This window comes from Semicossyphus pulcher, unplaced genomic scaffold (assembly GCF_022749685.1).
Source record: "Semicossyphus pulcher isolate SPU_LCO1_2020_fin unplaced genomic scaffold, fSemPul1.0.p SCAF_11, whole genome shotgun sequence".
In the NCBI taxonomy this organism is placed as follows: Eukaryota; Metazoa; Chordata; class Actinopteri; order Labriformes; family Labridae; genus Semicossyphus; species Semicossyphus pulcher.
Window position 1 is genome coordinate 24,407,472 of NW_027211615.1, and position 19,256 is coordinate 24,426,727.

At 40.0% G+C, this 19,256-nt stretch overlaps 2 protein-coding genes across 2 annotated transcripts; one reads left to right on the forward strand and one right to left on the reverse strand.

Annotated features, from left to right (window-relative positions):
* Positions 1 to 214: 214 nt before the first annotated feature.
* On the reverse strand, positions 215 to 9,623 carry hadhaa (hydroxyacyl-CoA dehydrogenase trifunctional multienzyme complex subunit alpha a). The gene is made up of 21 exons (XM_069657347.1): positions 9,557 to 9,623; positions 9,031 to 9,072; positions 7,910 to 7,980; positions 7,614 to 7,747; positions 6,429 to 6,567; positions 6,224 to 6,343; positions 5,940 to 6,042; positions 5,680 to 5,802; positions 5,214 to 5,332; positions 5,061 to 5,117; positions 4,838 to 4,947; positions 4,610 to 4,744; positions 3,439 to 3,610; positions 3,180 to 3,266; positions 2,799 to 2,939; positions 2,594 to 2,662; positions 1,275 to 1,388; positions 1,025 to 1,106; positions 693 to 807; positions 464 to 609; positions 215 to 360 (listed from the first exon to the last, which is right to left on the reverse strand). The coding sequence occupies exons 1-21, from the start codon at positions 9,621 to 9,623 to the stop codon at positions 215 to 217; spliced, it is 2,292 nt and encodes a 763-aa protein (XP_069513448.1).
* Positions 9,624 to 9,961: 338 nt separating this feature from the next.
* On the forward strand, positions 9,962 to 18,651 carry hadhb (hydroxyacyl-CoA dehydrogenase trifunctional multienzyme complex subunit beta). The gene is made up of 16 exons (XM_069656737.1): positions 9,962 to 10,023; positions 12,137 to 12,209; positions 12,446 to 12,487; positions 12,619 to 12,715; positions 12,843 to 12,887; positions 13,175 to 13,274; positions 13,399 to 13,486; positions 13,766 to 13,953; positions 14,087 to 14,267; positions 15,723 to 15,844; positions 16,287 to 16,366; positions 16,465 to 16,512; positions 16,611 to 16,698; positions 17,596 to 17,670; positions 17,875 to 18,039; positions 18,215 to 18,651. Exons 2-16 carry the CDS (start codon positions 12,143 to 12,145, stop codon positions 18,248 to 18,250), a joined length of 1,422 nt encoding a protein of 473 aa, XP_069512838.1. The 5' UTR covers positions 9,962 to 10,023; positions 12,137 to 12,142; the 3' UTR covers positions 18,251 to 18,651.
* Positions 18,652 to 19,256: the final 605 nt, after the last annotated feature.

Consider the following 19,256-nt stretch of genomic DNA (forward strand, 5'->3'; position numbering starts at 1 on the left):
TGATGAAACAATAATCACTTCATGTTTGTGAATTCATAAATCCTTCATAAGGCAGGGAGAGTGCACTTGTCGTCCCCACCAATGTTACAATGAAAACTACGTCCTTGCTTACAGCTCTTATGACAAATAACTTTGTGTGTCCCAACACTGACTATCGTATGTATTTTTTTCTGAAATAAGGTCTGATGATGATACGAGAAGTCCCCCTATTAGATCAGTTGTAAAACTTCTTGCTGGGGTCTTTGGCATGGTCCAGTAGAAGCTGGCAGGGTGTGAATTGGTCTCCATAGACTTCCTCGTATCGCCTTAGAGTGTTCACAAAGTTATCTGCGCCAAACGTGTCCACAAACCTGAAAGGACCTGCACGGATATGACAATTTAAAAAAACAAAACATTAGCTGGTTTTTGTTTCAGGATGTGTGCGTGTGTGTGTGTGTGTGTGTGTGTGAGGATAAACACCTACCACCAGTGCAAGGGGGGAAGCCAAATCCGAATACAGCTCCAATGTCTCCCTCTACTGGGTTTCTCAGGACTCCTTCCTGGAGACATAAAACTGCCTCATTCAAACTGCGAGCCACCATCCGGAGCTGGATGTCCCTGTCCGAAGAGCTGCAATAAACAAAATTTTTTTAGAGACAAAAAACAGGGAGGGTGAAGTGGTGATCACATCAAGCCAGAGGATGTTCTCTTACACTGAAGGCTGAGGTGGCAGGGGGAATTTCTTGATGATTTCTACGGCTTCAGGATTCACAGTTTTGTAGTTCTTTCCTTTTTCATAGAGAAAGAAGCCTTTTCCAGATTTACGACCTGCAATTAATAATAAACACGTGTGAGACTCACTGAGCGCTAAGTGGGCGATGCAAAGAGGTTATAAGGAACATAAAAGTGGGCATTTTCTTATGGATGAACAAAATATAATAATATAAAATGCAAGTTTACATTATTCCCCTAATATAACATATTAGTGGCAGGAATTAAAAGACAAAAAGTCTTGTTTTGGCTTATTTTCTTATTAAAGCTTTACCTTTGAAGCCTCTCTCCAAAAAGATCTCCAGAATGTCCAAGTTCGCTCCTCCATAACGAGAACCAAAGGCATTGAGCATATCCTACATGTAAACACACACACCAACGTCATTGTGATGTGTTGAATTAGAAATTTGTTAAAAACATTTGGCTGATTATCTTAAAATAAAGTTTAAAGAGTGCTGGTCACATTCAAAGCAGACCATATAAGTTCGACTATACAGGCTGCAACTTGAACCTGACAGGATTACCTCTATTGTGTGTAAACACACGTCGTAACCAACTTCATCCGTAACAAAAGGAATGCCTATGGGAAAACCGAAGCTCGTTCCAAGAGAGACCAGTTTCTCTAAGCTGACTCCTTCCTGTGAAACAAAAAAAAAACAAACATGACGCGGTTATCTGTCATATGTGGAGAAAGTGTGTTCAGGGTTACGAGAGCATGGTGGCTCACTGGTAGGGCTTCATGTTTAATCAAAATATGATCAAAATCAGTCACAAAAGCAGAATCCAAACTGCTGCTATTCACCATATACACATTTCCTTCTGAAACAATGCTTAGCGTGGGAGGTTCACATGCAGTTATAATCTTGTACTGCTGTATTCTAGGTTGTAAGTCGGAAATTTAGGGCATCATTTCACCGCTTTCTGATTAATAAAAAAACTAAAAGACATTTGACAGTGGGATGGAGAGACACTGGACCTTTTTCAAAGAAAAAAACATATTGGAAGACCAATTAGCTACCATTAGACAACTGCTAATGTTAGCATTTAGCAACTTCCTCACTAATATTAAGTTAGAAATTTAAACAAGTACAGTATCCAATCACTGCAATTCACCTTGTTCACACTAGATAACTAGGAACAGCATTAAGCTAGCAAGAAAGTAAATTCTTACTTACTTCTTATTGCCTTGCTAACATTAAGTTAGCTAACAATAAGTTAGCTAGGAAGTAAATTCTTACTTACTCCTTATTGCCTAGCTAACATTAAGTTAGCTAACAATACGTTAGCTAGGAAGTAAATTCTTACTTACTCCTTATTGCCTAGCTAACATTAAGTTAGCTAACAATAAGTTAGCTAGGAAGTAAATTCTTACTTACTCCTTATTGCCTAGCTAACATTAAGTTAGCTAACAATAAGTTAGCTAGGAAGTAAATTCTTACTTACTCCTTATTGCCTAGCTAACATTAAGTTAGCTAACAATACGTTAGCTAGGAAGTAAATTCTTACTTACTCCTTATTGCCTAGCTAACATTAAGTTAGCTAACAATAAGTTAGCTAGGAAGTACATTCTTACTTACTCCTTATTGCCTAGCTAACATTAAGTTAGCAAACAATAAGTTAGCTAGAAGGTAAATCATTTGCCTATATCTTAATATTAGCTTTCAGCCAGTTCCAGCTTCCTATACTGAACTTGATGTGAGAGGAAAATGGCAGTTGTGGGAATTTGGTCAATTACTTCATTGAGATAATTAATTATGTGTGATAAAACTACATTAAAGTAATGTACTGAGCCTTATATATATCTGTTGTCTATAACTTCTTCTGAGGAAAGTCCTTTGCTTACCTGTAAGAGTTTCAGAATCTCTATCAACAGATAAATAGAGCAGCGAGTTGAGTAAAACCCTGGACTGTCCTGTGGTTCAGAGGGTCAGCAGGCAGAGAGAGAAGATACAGTCAAACACACACAAAGATTAAAACAATAGCTAAATGAAAACTGAGATAGAAATTACATAAATATACTCAAAGTAAACTCTCAGAGTTGAGCTCACCTTGACAACAATGATAGTCTTGCCCTGTTTGAGGCCCACACTGAAAGCAGCAGCCAGGGTGTCTTGAGATGTCTCATCAGTGGTAATGATCTCCAGCAACTGCATCTTGTCCACCGGGGAGAAGTAGTGCATGCCGATCACCTGCAAGTGCACACAGGGATGAATCAGCAGGAGGGGGAAAAAAATATTCTTAAAACTGTCTTTGCATTTTGCTGCTAAAAGCTTTTGTTAAAAGCTTCAATATAATACCTCCACAAGCTTAAACTGAAAGCTTAGTTAACACTACACTCAATAGTGGAAGTGTAATGATTTTGATATTGCACTAAAGATCATCGAAGATTGTGCGATCATGCAGTAGTAAATGTTTGGGGTCTGTCCAACCTTCTCAGGCCGTTTGCTGGCAGCAGCGATGTCTTTGATGGGCAGAGCTGAGGTGTTTGAGGCAAAAATGCAGTGGGGAGGGATTACCTGTGGAAAGAGACAAAAGGTAAATACTGACATAAATGTTATCAGAAGACTAAATTCAAACTTAAGAAAGAATTCAGACAAGAAAAAAAAAGCCAAGAGGAAACAGTGCAAGCATTTTGAATTGTATTTCTCAAACTGAACTATTTGTAAAGGGTAATCGGCTTGTACTCACTGCCTCCACCTCCTTGAGGACTTTATGTTTCATATCGATGTCCTCGAACACGGCCTCTATTACCATATCGGCTGACTCGAAGCCGCTGTAGTCAAGCTGGACTGAGAGATTTGACATTATGGCATCCCGTTCAAATGAGGTCATGAATTTCCTCTTCACCTTTGTGTCCAGACTGAAAACAAAGACAGTACAACACTTCAAAGAGGGCCCCATGATTCAGCAAACAGTGGCTGTTTTCCTCTTAAGTCACGCTAAGAGTGCGAAGCTAAAATGTTGTTAAATGTCCTTCTACTGTGTTCCCGGTTGTCATAAACCTAGAGAATGTAACAACCGTTAGCCTTTCATTTCCACACTTCCCAGTTGATCAGTAACTTAAAATACAATGGACATCTGGTCATATAAAGTAAAACAATATATTTAAAAAACATTAGCAAGCGTGAGGAAAATAGCTATATTACCAGCTGTATTAGCTAGGGATTTCCTTTCCTATCCTATCTTTTAACACTATCATATAGTGTTGTTAGCATTAAGCCACTTCCTAGCTAACGACAATATTAGCGTGAGAAAACAGCTAATGTTAGCATTCAACTACTTCCTTGCTAATATTACCATTAGCTAGGGGTTTCCTTTCCTATCTTATCTTGTAACACACATCAACAGTGGTGTTAGTACTCAACCACTATCTAGCTAACGCCAATATTAGCGTGAGAAAACTGCTAATGTTAGCATTCAACTACTTCCTTGCTAATATTACCCTTAGCTAGGGATTTCCTATTCTATCTTATAACACTTTCAAACAGTGATGTTAGTATTCAGCCATTTCCTTGCTAATGCCAGTATTAGCAAGGAAGTGGTTCAATGCTAACTTTAGCTATTATCTGGAAGCTAACGGGTCATCAAATATGTTGTTTTATAGTTTGAATATGGCCTGATGTTCTTCTGGATTTTAACTGTTCATTGTTTTTAATTGCTAATCAATAGAAAAGCGTTAAAATGATTTTTTAGATTCCCTCCGTTCATACAGCTTGTAACCTGGTACACATTATGTCAGCATCTGAGCTTCCCACCCTGTGTGTGACGTCAAAATGGGCACTGTGTGATCTGGTCAATTCAACCTTTCTTAGAAGAGCTTTGCTTTTAGAATTTATTATTATTTGCATGTGAATCTAACCTGTTGTGGATCTGTTCCTGCCCCCTGCTGGTGCTCTCCACGTTGGTGTCCTTTAGGATGGTGGTCAGGCCTTTATCTACCGATACCTGCGCTACACCAATACCCATCAGCCCTGCACCCAGGACCCCCAGCTTCCTGACACAAAACACAATTCATGGACAAGTTGAGGTAATACAGCAAATGTTTGAGGTGTTTTAATAAGACATAAACCCTGCCGACAGCTCTTACTTTACTTCATTCTCTGGGGTCCCAAAGTGGTTCTTCTTACAAGCCATCTGACCATGATAAAGGCCAAACAGAGCCTTGGACTCTGTAGTCATCGCAAGCTTTCCGAAGTTCTGAGTAAGGCGCAAAAACATTGAGTTCAGAGGATGCAGCTATGTCTTAATATAAGAGAGTTTCATACAATGTAGGAGACTGTTGATGTTCTTTTTGACAGTCTACGACTCACCTCAGCTTCAGCCTGATAACCTGCCTCTCTGCCTTGCTCCAGCCCAGTCCGGACACACTGCACAATCAAACATGAGAAAGACAGTCACATACACACAAAAAACATATGGAAATGTATTTATCTTCCGCTTCTTCCTGATCTTGAGCTACTCGCCTCAATGATTTTGGCTGGAGCCGGGTAGAGGCCTTTCGTCTGTTTCTGGGTTTTCTCACTGACGGTCTTGAAGATCTTTCTCCTCACTGGACCCAGGTTCATCACTCTGTCCTGCAGCTCTGCTCACACAGATACACGGTATAGTTTAGAGATATGATGAGAGGCCTTTGCCTGTCAGTATTCTTTTTCACATATCTTATTATGGCTTGGTCATTTTTGGTTCTTGTGATGTGCCTTTTTTCCCCACTAAAGGCTTGTTCTTTCTGGGTTTGAGTCTGTTTGTGATATTAATGGTTGCAAATGAATTAATGCTCTTCTGCTTCTGTGCTCTCTGCTTATCTGTTTGTAGGGTAACACCTTTTAGTCTTATAATCTGTTGATTGAATTTGAACTACAGTATGTCGCACCAATTTGGAATGAGAGCGGGTGAGATTAAGGCAACAAGTCTGAACCAGGCTTCACTCACTCTCCTTGAAGCTCTTCTCTTTTGTCAGGGGAACCTTCTTGTTTGCGATTCCTTTGGCCACGCCCACTGCAACTTCCTCCAGGTACTCCATAGTCCTCTCCTCTGCAGGCTTCAAACCAGGACCTGGAGTAAACAAACAAACAGTTTAATCTGCTCCCAACCTGGCCTAGAGGAAGAAACAGCAGAAGATTCCAGCAGGAAAACAGGATCAGCTTTCCTATGTAGCATAGCAGAGAAGAAAATCTACATGTAAAACGTACCCAGAGGGTCCACAAGATGCTGAACTAGCCCAATCTTCATGGCTTTATCTGCCCTGATCCTCCTGCCTGTCAGCATCATGTCAAACGCTTCAGGGAGACCCACCTACACACAAACACACACACACAAACACATGCAGGCGAGAAGCACAGATATAGTGATCTGATATCTCCCCCATGTGAGGCTCTTGACCTTATCATACTCCATAGCCACTAGCATAACACTTTGGCAGTCCTTTTAAGACAATAACTGATTACTATGAGTGTGTGTGTGTGTGTGTGTGTACCATTTGAGGGAGTCTCTGTGTGCCGCCTGCTCCAGGCAGCAGTCCCAACATGACCTCTGGTGACCCCAGGACCGTCTTTTTGCTTCTTGTGGCGATTCTGTACTGGCAAGCTATCGCAAACTACAGAAAAGAAACAAAATTGGGACTTAATGGTGAAATATTAGCACCCATAAGCAGCTTTTCAAACACATACTAATGGTTTTACCTCGAGGCCTCCACCCAGGCAGGGGCCATGGATGGCCGCGACAATAGGGATGGGGGACTTCTCAAACTTCTCAAACATTTGTTGAACTTCCCGAGCGAGACGGGAGGTCTCCTCACTGGTTTTACAGGACTGGATCATACTGAGAGTAAGAAAGAAGAGTTTCATTGCTCAATAGTTCAGGGATAAACAGTTAAAAGAAGATATATATTTTCAATTGACTAAATATTTATATTTGCATGAAGTGAATTGTATGACTTTAAAAGCTTCTTTTTTTCTTGCAGTGGGCTTGAAGTGTGAGAATCATAGACTGCTTAAGAAGTGGAGGCAGCCAATCGCGATGTCATCCATTGGGAACCGCCTTTGTCCTTTTGGTCGGCGCCATCTTTTTTTTTGGAACAAGAAGTGACCATATTTGGACACATATATTTAAAGTAACAATCTGAAGTCACTATCTATCGCCGAATGAGGTAACACTATGGTGATTGAGCCTACGGCCCACTGATGAAAGCCTTTGCATTTGCAGTATTACAGACTGGCTGTCTGGAGCGACTTTCATGGAAAAAATCACAAGCGACGCCCAGTTAGTGACGCGTTTTCCATCAGCCAGCAGTGGTTGGTCTGCCAGAGAGGGTAGGCGGAGCTAAGCGGCTGCTTTTCCGCTCTCTGCAAGTGTTGCGAGTAAACAGTAATCTACTATGACTCCCGCAATTACCGTTTTTCACCATAGGTGCCGCCAAAGAGAACAAAACTAATTATAAGATTATATCTTTAAATTAAGGTAGCCAGCCACATGCTAAAGCACACCTTGCTTTATTTTTGTTTTTACTCTTAATGAAATGAAAAAATGCAAAAGTAACATCATGCTGTATTGTAGGAGACTTCAAACTAACAATTGAGACCATAAACTCATAAGGAAAATGCTTACTGACTCAACTAAGAAATAGGGTCTTTTTCCCCACCTGGTTTAATACAATCTGACTTCCTATTGCTGCTAGTGGAGTCTCCCCCTGCTGGTGGTTAGGAAGAATGCAGTTTTAATGCACTTTCACATTGGTCTCACTTTTGAAACCCAGAGGCCACATCCACTTCTTATGTACAGTCTATAGTGACAATGTGTCCACAAGTGTTGGAAATCCTTGTTCAAGGTTAAAACTAAAGCTTACTTGATCTTAAATATAAGCTTACTTGATATCTGCCCCGGCGATGAAGCAGCCAGGCTTGCCAGAGATGAATACAGCACTCTTCACAGTTTTGTTCGACCAAATCTCCCCCATCGCCTCCGTCAGATCAGACATCATCTGCACCGACAGTGTGTTCACCTGCACTGACACAAACACACACACACATATATACACACAGACATTGTGATTAGCATTGTCGTATAATTCAGTGAGAGACTATGACAGGAAATCAAGACTGTCTCTCTTTCTGACATGTATGTGCTGTCTCATACCCTCTTCCATAAACACACACACACGCACCTTGGCTGTAGGATCATTGAGTCGTATGACCGCCACATCATCTTTGAGCTCGTAGCTGAGGTGTGTGCGAGCTTGATGGAGAGAAAAGTAAAAAAGATGAGAGGACATCACTAGTTTAACGTCATGCTAGGAGAATATTAGCACAAATAGCACAAATGAGCAAGGACACTGCTCAAGGACAATTGGGCATTAAGGGAACTGTTGGAACTTGAAGGTTCCCACAAACCAGCATGTCACAAGCTCACTTGCATTTAAATACAGAGTGAATGTTTTTAACAACATTCAAATATTAGACCTGTGTGTGACAAGAAAGATATTACGGTCCTTGTAATAAGGGCTTGTTAATAAGACCCTTATAAGGCCTTAAAGATGCTAAGGTACATCTTGTGTTTTAGTAGGTCTACATTAACCTATACTATGTGCTTTAGACCTGGTATTTGCATCTCAATGCGTGTGTGTGTAATGATGTTATTAACCACCATAATAAACTTATAAGGCTTTAAGTTCTTAACCAGACTAAGAGGAGATAATGAGCTCTATCTACTTACTGTAATCAGATGACTCACTCTCTGATAGATGGTACCAGTGATGCAGAAGCTTTAGTCCAAAATCACAACATTTTAAAGGAACCCAGTTGTTGTTTTTTATTTACCTCCAGTAGCCTAAAAGAGTCGTTTTTTAAATCATTTAACTGACCTTCAGATGGCAGTAACAATGTGAAAGAAGAGCTTCTACATATAGGAGTAAACAAAACTGATGTTTACAGTTCTAAAGAAAATAATGGGCTTTACAAATGTTTTATGAGGAAGGAAATGCATTCAATTCTTCTGTTACACCTTAAGGATACACACAGTGTCTATTGATAAATCAACACTGCATGTAAACACAACTTTTGTTTGTTTTACCCGAAAAACTCCACAGGGTAGACTATCTTTAAGTCAGTTACTGACTATGCAAACAAAGGTACATTTCAGCTAACATTTGAGTAAAGAAGGAAACATAGTGTTACTTGACAATGTTACAAAAGACGGTGCAAACTTGATGAAGTCTAACTTTAACAGAAATGACTTGATATTTTTGTAACCCATCATTCTTATCACACTGGTTTAGCACCTATTTACCTGCCAATGACGAGGACATTGAGAGGCTCCGGCTGGCATGACCTAAGAAACATAGAGAAACATTAGCATGTATATTATTAATTACAATTAATCGTTTTGGCCCAGACAGTTGCTAAAATGCATAAAACAGTCACATCTGCTAGAGCATCATTTTCAAATTGTTAGTTTAGTCCAATTTACAATCCAAACCCAATATTTACAGTGATGTAAACATATATTGGAAACTGGAAACGGAGAAGGGCATTTTGCGTAAAGAGCACCCACAATTATTTGGCACAATTAACTACTAATTAACTAACTGAATATGTACTAAAGAACCAAAGTCCTGTCTATGCTTGATACAATTTTAAAAATATTAATTTTCTCAGTTTAAATGGAAAATAACTGAAGGCCAACTTTTAATAACAAGTAGGCCTATGATTTTTAACTAAAACACAATGAAAAAAAGTGACAATTTATCCCATTGGCCATATAAATTTTCTTCAACAAACAATTAAGAAAAAAATTGTTGTTTTTTCTCACATACCTGACAATAAGGGATATTTGCGAGCTGCAAACTGGGAAAAAACACCGACTGCACGAGCAATTGCCATGTCCAACTGATAATCTCAAGAAAAAGTGATCAATACACAAATTACACAAAAAATACTCTGACCGTTGGGGGCGCTAACGTGTCCAATGGCAAACGGGATTAGGACCCAAAGGACGCTAAAATATTGCCGTAGTTCAAAATGATATTGTACTGATTTTGTAATATTTTATTAAATAAAATAAATATTTTTAAGACGTATATAGTACCATTACAATCAATAAAGGCCATTATCACGAGCAAGTATTTAATTATTCATTGCTTAATATTATCTTTTAATCAGGCATTATTTTAGTCAGCTAACAAATCATAGGGTCCTTGAAAGCGTAGTCCGGGAGCGCTGCTGAGACTGGCCGATCGTTTGACAGGGAAGCAGTGTCGGCAAAGACATATCACACGGACAGGTAAGCTTCAGCCTAACTGTCACTGTCGATAATAAAACTTGAAAGAGAAAAGATGTGGTGTGAAATGAAAATGCGATTCGTCATGCCAAGAACACAGGAAAGGGCCACACCTGAATGGAAACTTTAGCTAACAAGTAGTAGCCACCTAGCTTGCATGTAGCTAGCTTGCAACTTCATCGTTTTGGTATTTAGATCGTTTCTGTAATTTAGATTTGTGATTTCTGTCAATGTACCTTTAAGTAATCAAGTTTTTAGTCGAACTGCAAACAGTTGTGACCCTAAGTGAGTCCCGTGATTCTGTATTTCTGCCTGTCATTCTCCAGGAGAGGAATCTAGGTGAAGGGTCATATACAGTGGGGGGGCTGGGCTGGCCTGGGTGACCGTCAATGAAAAGTCATATTATAACACATAATAAAACATAGTATATACAGTATTAAACAAATATACTGTATATTCGAGTGGACAGATCTTTTTAGTTTCAATCTGCACAGCATTTTGAACGACATTTAGATGTAATATGGGGCAAATGCGGAACAGAGTCTACATGTTTTAACTCAGCTCAGCTCAACTTTCTACTGATAAGCAAGCTAACATTACATTTCTACATTTTATATGGAATCAACTCTATACATTGGCTATTCGAATGTATACACTGTATATTTTGAAGTTTTAATTCGAGTTCAATGCTTAAGGACATTATGTTCAACCACATATTTTACATTCACATTAAACCACATAATCTGTGCGAATTATAAACAGTCAAGCAGGAGTGACTGTTTATCATGTCCAGTGTAACTCAGACATTAACAGACAGGTGCATCCTCCAGCTGACCTTTTGCCTACCTAAGGATATCTTGGTTATCTAGTGTAGTTAGATCAGTCTCCTGGCTGCAATATTTTGAGATAATAACAATAATAATAATAATACATACAGTCCCACACCTTATGGGTTATGCAGTTATATATACAAAACAAGTAAAGCACTGTGAATGACCAGAGCCAAGACTTTGATCATTCTCTGTAAAAGTATTTTGTTGCATTGGCAAAATTGTTCCTGAAAGTGTCGGGCAAAAACAGCCTTTGAATTAAATTGAAAATGATTAAGAGAGCTGTGTTCGTTTTAACTTCATAGACACTTTAGAGTAGCGCTGGGCGATATGGCCAAAATCACAATATAGGATGTTTCATATGTTGATAATGATATATATCAGGATATATCATGTTTTCTGTTAATTTAAGAAATAGTTTGTCCGTATGAAATAACCACATGGTAAAGCCTATTTTGGATAATCTTGTGTAATTAAATACTTGACAAATAAGAAGTACTGAGTGTCCGTTTTCGCTCGGGCCGAGCCTGAGTCCTTTTCTGCACATTAATGTTCATGTTAATAAACAGCGCCTCCCTCTATGGTTCGCTCCAGGTTCACTCCTACGTGCAAGGATTAGAACGTAAAGTGTTGTCAAAATGACGTAAAACATCCGTAAATCAGCTCAGCTGCTGGTTTTGTGACATCACGACAGAGACAGTATAGAAAAGCACATACGATAGACATTATCATATCGCTTTAACGATATATATCGTCATATTGCCTGGCCCTAACCCTGGTGCATCCTCCAGTTGACCTTTTGTCTACCTAAGGATATCTTACTATTACCTGACCGGCTATGTAATGTAGTTAGATCAGTCTCATGGCTGCACTATTTTTAGATAATAATGATAATACATGCAGTCACACAGCTGAAAACAAGAATAGCACTGTGAATTCAGAAAATGAGAGACAAGACTCAAAACTATTCCTCAAAACAGAAAATGAGAGAGAGCCGTTTTCCTTTATAGACACTTTGGAGGATGTTGTTCAAGTTGCTGTTGAACTTTTGTGCATCATACAAAGAGGTGGTCCAGTTATTTAGCATGCAGTCATTGATTTAAATGAGGTGTTTATTGCATCGGCTGGTACTCTGTAGTCCAGTTTAAGTTAAAGTCTGACCACTTTTTCTGTTTGAGAAATGCATAACTGTTTAAACTGGAAAAAGTAACTGGGTATTTGTACGCAGGGCCACCAGATCCCTGGTTTTAACTTTGCAGTAACAATAACAGTTTCCTTCTCTGTAGAACAAAATGGCTTCCATGTTGCTAACGACGATGCGGAGCTGCTCGGTCAGTCCGTCCTTGGGGATGCGGTTTGGTAAGATTTTTACTTTCTTGATGTTTTTCATAGTTTCACCTATGCTAGTAGTTATAAAAACCTGATCTTTGGACACTTTCCCTTTCAGTTTTTCACTTAATGCTTCTTGTTGATTCAGCCGAAAACAGACACATCTTTTCTTTAAATTGTTGGACAGTATATTCGGAATAATTTGAGATGTTGGTTTTTAATTATTTAACTAGGATGATGAGGACTGTTTTCTCTGTGTTTCTCAGGGGCTCGCTCTCTCAGTACGACAGCCCAGCTTCAGGCTCAGGGTAAGTCGTCACATTAAAATCATGATAATAGTCTTTCAGAGACGAGACCTGAATAGTAGAAAGTGTATGATATTGTTATGGTACTCAAATCAATCAGAGTCCATCAATCTACTGTCTTTGTTTCCTCTCAGTTCAGACAAAGAGTAAAAAGACGCTGGCTCGGCCCGGTGTGAAGAACATAGTTCTGGTGGAAGGAGTTCGAACCCCTTTCCTTTTGTCTGGAACCACGTACGTCTCTGCTCTTCTCTTACGGCTTTTAAATGTTTAATCGTCAAATAAAGAATGTTTTCCTTTGACTTAATCAGAGAAAGAATCCGGGCTTGACGCTAAAAACCTTTCTGCTTTATGTTTACAGATACGCCGATCTGATGCCCCACGACTTGGCCAGAGCAGCTTTACAGTACGTGTGTGTGTGTGCGTGTGCATGCAGTACACATAACTTAAAACTTAATCCATATTATTTACCTTACGTGCAAAAAAGACACTTCAGGTGTGAACAAATTGCTAGCCATTACCAGTTGGTGTAGTGGGTGTGGTAACAAGATTTACATATATATAACTGGGGTTCTATGAATCATGGGTAAACTTCAAATGTAATATCTATCTATTTAAACATCTGAAAATGTCTGAAACTTGTCACTAAGTTTTTTTTGTGCTACTGTGATTTAACATTTAGTTTTTTCCTAGGGGTCTGCTGAACAGGACGGCGTTACCCAAAGATGCCGTAGACTACATCATCTATGGGACCGTCATTCAGGAGGTCAAAACCAGCAATGTAGCAAGAGAGGTACGCACACGCACCCACGACACCCACCAGATGCTTATATCATCGGGAGCTTCACAAGCCTCTCAGATGTTTTTTGTTCTCACTTTAAGCCTCTTGCTCTGTTGTGCACCTCCTCCATTTCCAGGCAGCCTTGGGTGCCGGCTTCTCTGACAAGATCCCAGCTCACACCGTCACCATGGCCTGCATCTCCTCCAACCAGGCGATGACCTCAGGTTTGTCAGGGAGAGAAATCTCTGCACACAAACCAACACTTAGGCAAATTTAAAATGAGGAACTATGTAGATATCTCAACAATGGTAGGGAAATAACAAAGGGGATCACAGCAGGAGACCTAGATAAAAAGTGTCTTCATGTTTTCAGTGTAAGGGACATTCAGGAAGCTAACAAGAAAAAAAAACATTTACAGATTTAATTTTGCCCTGAAAATGCTTCTGATTGTCGCCCTCTTAGTTTGACCTTTGTCTCTTTTTCCCGTCCTTCCTCGTCTCCAGGTGTTGGTCTGATCGCTGCGGGTCAGTGTGACGCTATTGTTGCAGGAGGCGTGGAGTTCATGTCCGACGTTCCCATCCGTCACAGCCGTAAGATGAGGAAGACCATGCTGTCCCTGAACAAAGCAAAGACCCTCGGACAGAGGCTCAGTCTGATCGGCAGCATCCGAATGGCACACCTCGCCCCAGAGGTACATATCCACCTTAAATCAAGAAGTTTGTTAAATGTGCTTTCCGAGCATAAAAATACTGATTTTTAGTCTTGGATCTTTTACATACAGTACTGTTTCCAACTCTAACTTCTTATTATGTGTTTGTCTGTAGCTTCCCGCTGTAGCCGAGTTCTCCACAGCTGAGACGATGGGTCACAGTGCAGATCGTCTGGCTGCTGCTTTCGGGGTCTCCAGAGTGGAGCAGGACGAGTTTGCTCTGCGATCACACTCTCTGGCCAAGAAGGCCCAGGACAGCGGCCTGCTGGAGGACGTCATCTCCTTTAAAGTACCAGGTAAACACTGCTCCACTCTTTAGGCTCAGATACATGACACTTGACTGTTTAGAGGGTTTTGGATAGTTGTATATGATATGTGGAATTTTATGTATGGCTTTATACTTAAATGTACTGTGTATAATCTATGTCTTTTGTGTGAGCTTGTTTGGCTGATCCTTTGCATTGATTTTGTTTATGAATGCCCATTTGACCTATTTATTGCTATTGCTTAAAGCTCCCGAGAGGAACTTTCGGTTTGTGTTGATTTTGGCGCCCCCTGTGGACAAAGCCGTTCCTCTTCTCTCTTTGCTGATTTTGTCCTGTTCATGCTTAAGCAGGGGTTTTTAACACATAATATCATCCTGCTTTCTTTAACAGTCACATGAATGACTCACTTTAACAGCGTGCAGTTAATCGCTTCGTCTGACACCTGACCCCCCCCCCCGCCAGCAGTTTCAGGCATTAAAAATAACGATATAGAAATAATCAATCTTGTAGCTGATGGTCTGGTTTGCTTTTGTAGCTCATGTGGAGTCATCATAAGTAATTTCAGTCCGTTTCATTACCAGAGAAAAACTCCTCACAGGAGCTTTAAGGTCGTGTGTAGTGCTAAAAAAGAAGGATAAGTCAATTGACAGAAAATTGACTCAATTTCCAGTAATTTTATTTCCAGCAAAAACGCTTAATATTGACTGATTTTTGCATGTTTTATGTCACTGCAAACTTAAATCTTTGGCTTTGGGACTTTTGTTAGACATTTGAAGACCTGATTTTGGACCTTCTGACATTTTATAAACCAAAAGTTGCTTTTTTTAGCTTTGACTTTAAATTAGATTGTCCTTATTGTATCAGATACACAAAGATATAGCAGAAGAAAAGGGGGATCCAATAAATTATACAATCATTGTATTTAGACATCAATAATTGAAGCACATTTTAGTTATAGATTAGTTCTGTTACACATAATACCATAGACTCATACTGAAACGATGAATTATTACACTGTATTAAGGTTTGCAACATATTATAACCAGTAAAGACTAAAACATAAGAGGCAGATTTCTTTCTATTGAACCAAAACAGATTTAAATATTATCACATTTATATTTACAGAATATATTTTATCTGATTGGCTCAAAGAATATTTGCACGAGAGATGCAGGATTGCATGAAGTTGCAACATATTTACATCCGCTGTGTTTTGCATGCATCTTACTGCCCTGATTATCCAATCTGACAGATCTGGTAAATATGATCAGGTTACATTAACTGTACAGTACAGTTAGCCAAATAGACGCTGTCAGGAGGTGTAGCAACAGTAGGTTATGATTATATGAATATTTGATTTAAAGGTGTTTTACTTGAACTCTTAATTTAAAAAAAATAGAAAAAACAGTATAAACCATAACTTTAAAGAAATGATGTTGTTCTTATTTGTATTTTTTAATGACTGAATATTTTTGTCGTTACCAGGTCGTGATATTGTCTCAAAGGACAACGGCATCCGCCCGTCATCCATGGAGCAAATGGGCAAACTGAAGGCCGCCTTCGTCAAACCTCACGGAACAGTCACCGCCGCCAACTCCTCCTTCCTGGTAAACACACACACACAAACACACACACACACACACACACACACACACACACACACACACACACACACACACACACACACACACACACACACACAAATAAACCCATGCAAACATCAGGCCCTGCAGCACTCTCAGTGTTCTTAATTCCTCCTCTCTGGTTCAAAAACACCTTCAGCATTGACACGAGCATCTGTCTCTGTGTGTAAAACAAACGCACAAAGCTGCACACACTTCAAGCTACAAAAATAAACCTGCTATTTACCCGAAGCTAAACACTGTTAGGATTTGAACGAGGATTTCTTTTGAGTTCAGACGGCAACTTTGGCTTCAGTTTGTAAATTAATCTTATGAGGGCTTTACGATGAACTTTTCTGCTAACTTTTTATAAACGCATCGTATCGCCCTGACTGTAAGAAAACTGCTTGTGTGTGTGTGTCTGCAGACTGACGGTGCCTCTGCTGTGCTCATCATGTCTGAAGAGAAAGCTTTGGCTATGGGTTACAAGCCTAAAGCTTACCTAAGGTATGTGCACACTCTCTGTTTGGTAGAACCGCCTCAATTTCCACCAACAAACATATTTCCGTTGAGGTGCTGATCATGTAACATTTTCATCCCGGCAGAGACTTTGTCTACGTTTCCCAGGACCCCAAAGATCAGCTGCTTTTGGGGTGAGTCGCTCTGTTTAGTTTATGCCTGATAGAAATGTTAGCTGTTCATGCTTTTACTTAAATCCTGTTTCTCACTGTGCCCTGTTTGACTTCTCCAGGCCAACGTACGGTACTCCAAAGGTCCTGGAAAGGGCCGGACTGACCATGAATGACATTGACGTCTTTGAGTTCCACGAGGCATTCGCTGTAAGTTTAAAACATTTTAGGAATAAAAGCTGAGTTAGCTTGTGCCTGGTTCCTACCTCCACCCTCCAACTTCAACACAGATTTCAGGGTATTTTACCCAGACAATGGCGCTATAATCTAGCTAAAGCTGTTGGTTGTTAAGTGGCGATGTCACACCTCTGCATCAAACTGTTTCCGGGTCCAAGCCGCTGCAACGTCTCCTATTAACAATATGCTGCAGTGCTGCTTTGTGTCTTCCTCGCTGTTTTAAACTAACTTGATTGTTGCTAACGCTTCGTCACGGACATGCACCGTCATGATCGCCATTGCAGCCGCCACCCTCACAACAATCAGTCTTACTGTAGACTGCCAGCTACCGCGAGCTACAGCACCGGTAGCTAGGAGGACTGCAAACTCGACATGGTGAAAACTCAGTTTGTGTGTGTTTTGAATTTGTTTTTAAATGAAAATAAATTGAAATCGTGTTGAAATAACTTCTATACACATTTTTATTAATAAATAGAGAAAACCTTTTTGCCCCTGGGAAACCCCTAAAAACAGACTGCGACTTAACAACAAAAATCTATTGCTCTTATTCTTTGTCTGAAAATCTAAATAACAATCTCAGCCTCAGAGGCAAAAACAAGTACATGACAGGGTTACTTGCAGGCATTGCAGCTTAATTATCTGTTGCTATGGCTTTTTGTATGTATAAGTAAAAACATTTGACAAAATTAGGCTCATGTTTTATAATAATGATTAATGATAAACCACAATCTCTCAATTTCTGTCTGCCTTAATCCAATTGTGGCCAAATGTTGGCAGAAGCTTTAACCGGTCTACTTCATTTCCTGAGAAATCAATGTTTCCGCCTGGCATCTATGGTAACTCTGTGGATGTGTTTGTGTGTTTTTCCAGGGTCAGATCATGGCAAATCTGAAGGCGATGGACTCAGACTGGTTCGGCCAGACGTACTTGGGCAGGAAATCGAAGGTAAAGACGGCTGAATGAAGACAGGATACTTAAGAGATACTGCAACACAGGGACATTGTGTACTGAGTACATTTGGCCAATGTAGTCAGGATTATGATGTAATCATATTTTTACATGGATATAATGTTATACTAAAATGGCCATAAATTCTCATGATATTAAATACTACACTCAGTCCTAAAATTGTTATTGTATTGTGCGCAGGTGGGGACTCCTCCCATGGAGAAGTTCAACCTGTGGGGGGGCTCTCTGTCTCTGGGTCACCCGTTCGGTGCCACAGGCTGCAGGCTGGTGACCACAGTGGCACACCGGCTGAAGAAGGAGGGAGGACAGTACGGACTGGTGGCTGCGTGTGCAGCAGGAGGACAGGTAGGTTATGTCACCTGCATGAATCACACAAGTCTTTACCTTCTTTAATTATAATTATTTACGTGTTTTTTTTACGCTTTCTTCCTTCTGTATTTTTCATTTTTCCAGCTGCTGATTAATTTTTCCATTCTACTTGATTGTTTTCCTGACACGCTTGTATTCTTGTGTTTTCCAGGGTCACGCCATGGTGATCGAGGCCTACCCCCAGTAAACTAAAAACACCACCTTTAACTTAATCTTCAGATTCACCACGACGGCTCCATAGACGCTAATATCCAGACAACAGAGTGTACATAAAAGCACCGTCTTGCCTTGATCGGAGAAGAGTCCCATGCAGTATGCGAGTGTGTTTGAGGAATCTTGTATAAATTCAGCTTTGGCTTAGAGGCTGTTTAAATTATCGCAGAATGTCGTCGAGGAAAGTTGCCTTTGATTTTGTGGACTTTAAGGTGCAACCATGATGTCAGCGTCGTGACTGAGTCGAATGTAACATAGCAGAGTTTAAACACTCAGAACAGCTGGAGTGATCCTAATGTTTATATAAGCTGTAATATGTTTTTTCTTACCAACTGTTGGAATTAAAAGGTGTGATGAGAATCACACTGCGACTAATATCTGGGTGCTTCCATCTTTCTTTTTTTTAACTTGTCATAGGAGGAAAATCACAGGTTTTAATTACTGATATTAGTGGTGTGATGTTCTGGAACGATCAGGTTCTTTTGAACGGCTCTTTGGTGCGAACGACGGGAACCGAGTCGTAGGTGAGAGCCGTTCTTTTTATAGTTGTGCCCAAATTTCACTGCCTGCAGGTAGAGTAATTTAGCGCTGCTAAACCTAGTCCTCACATGCAAATTGAAATTATATTGGTGGGATGTTTAAATTCGAATCTGATCCAAATCTCACCCTATCATTTTCATAGTGATTGTTTCACAGATAAACTGTAGTAACCTCCGCCCCCTGAAACAAACAGCTGTTCTTTTGAACGGCTCTCGGAAAGGAACGGAGCCATAAGATCCGGCTCACTTCAAAGTGCCGTAACTCCCAACACTAACGAATCTTAATCTGCTGTGTTCAGGTGTCCATGTCAGCCATGACAGAATGATAGTGAGCTGGCATGCACAATACCATGACCCTGGAACTGTAGCAGATAAATGTAATTCAGTCATCTTTAATTGTATTATTTATACCTGTGATTCGTCGTAACATTTTGCCTCAAA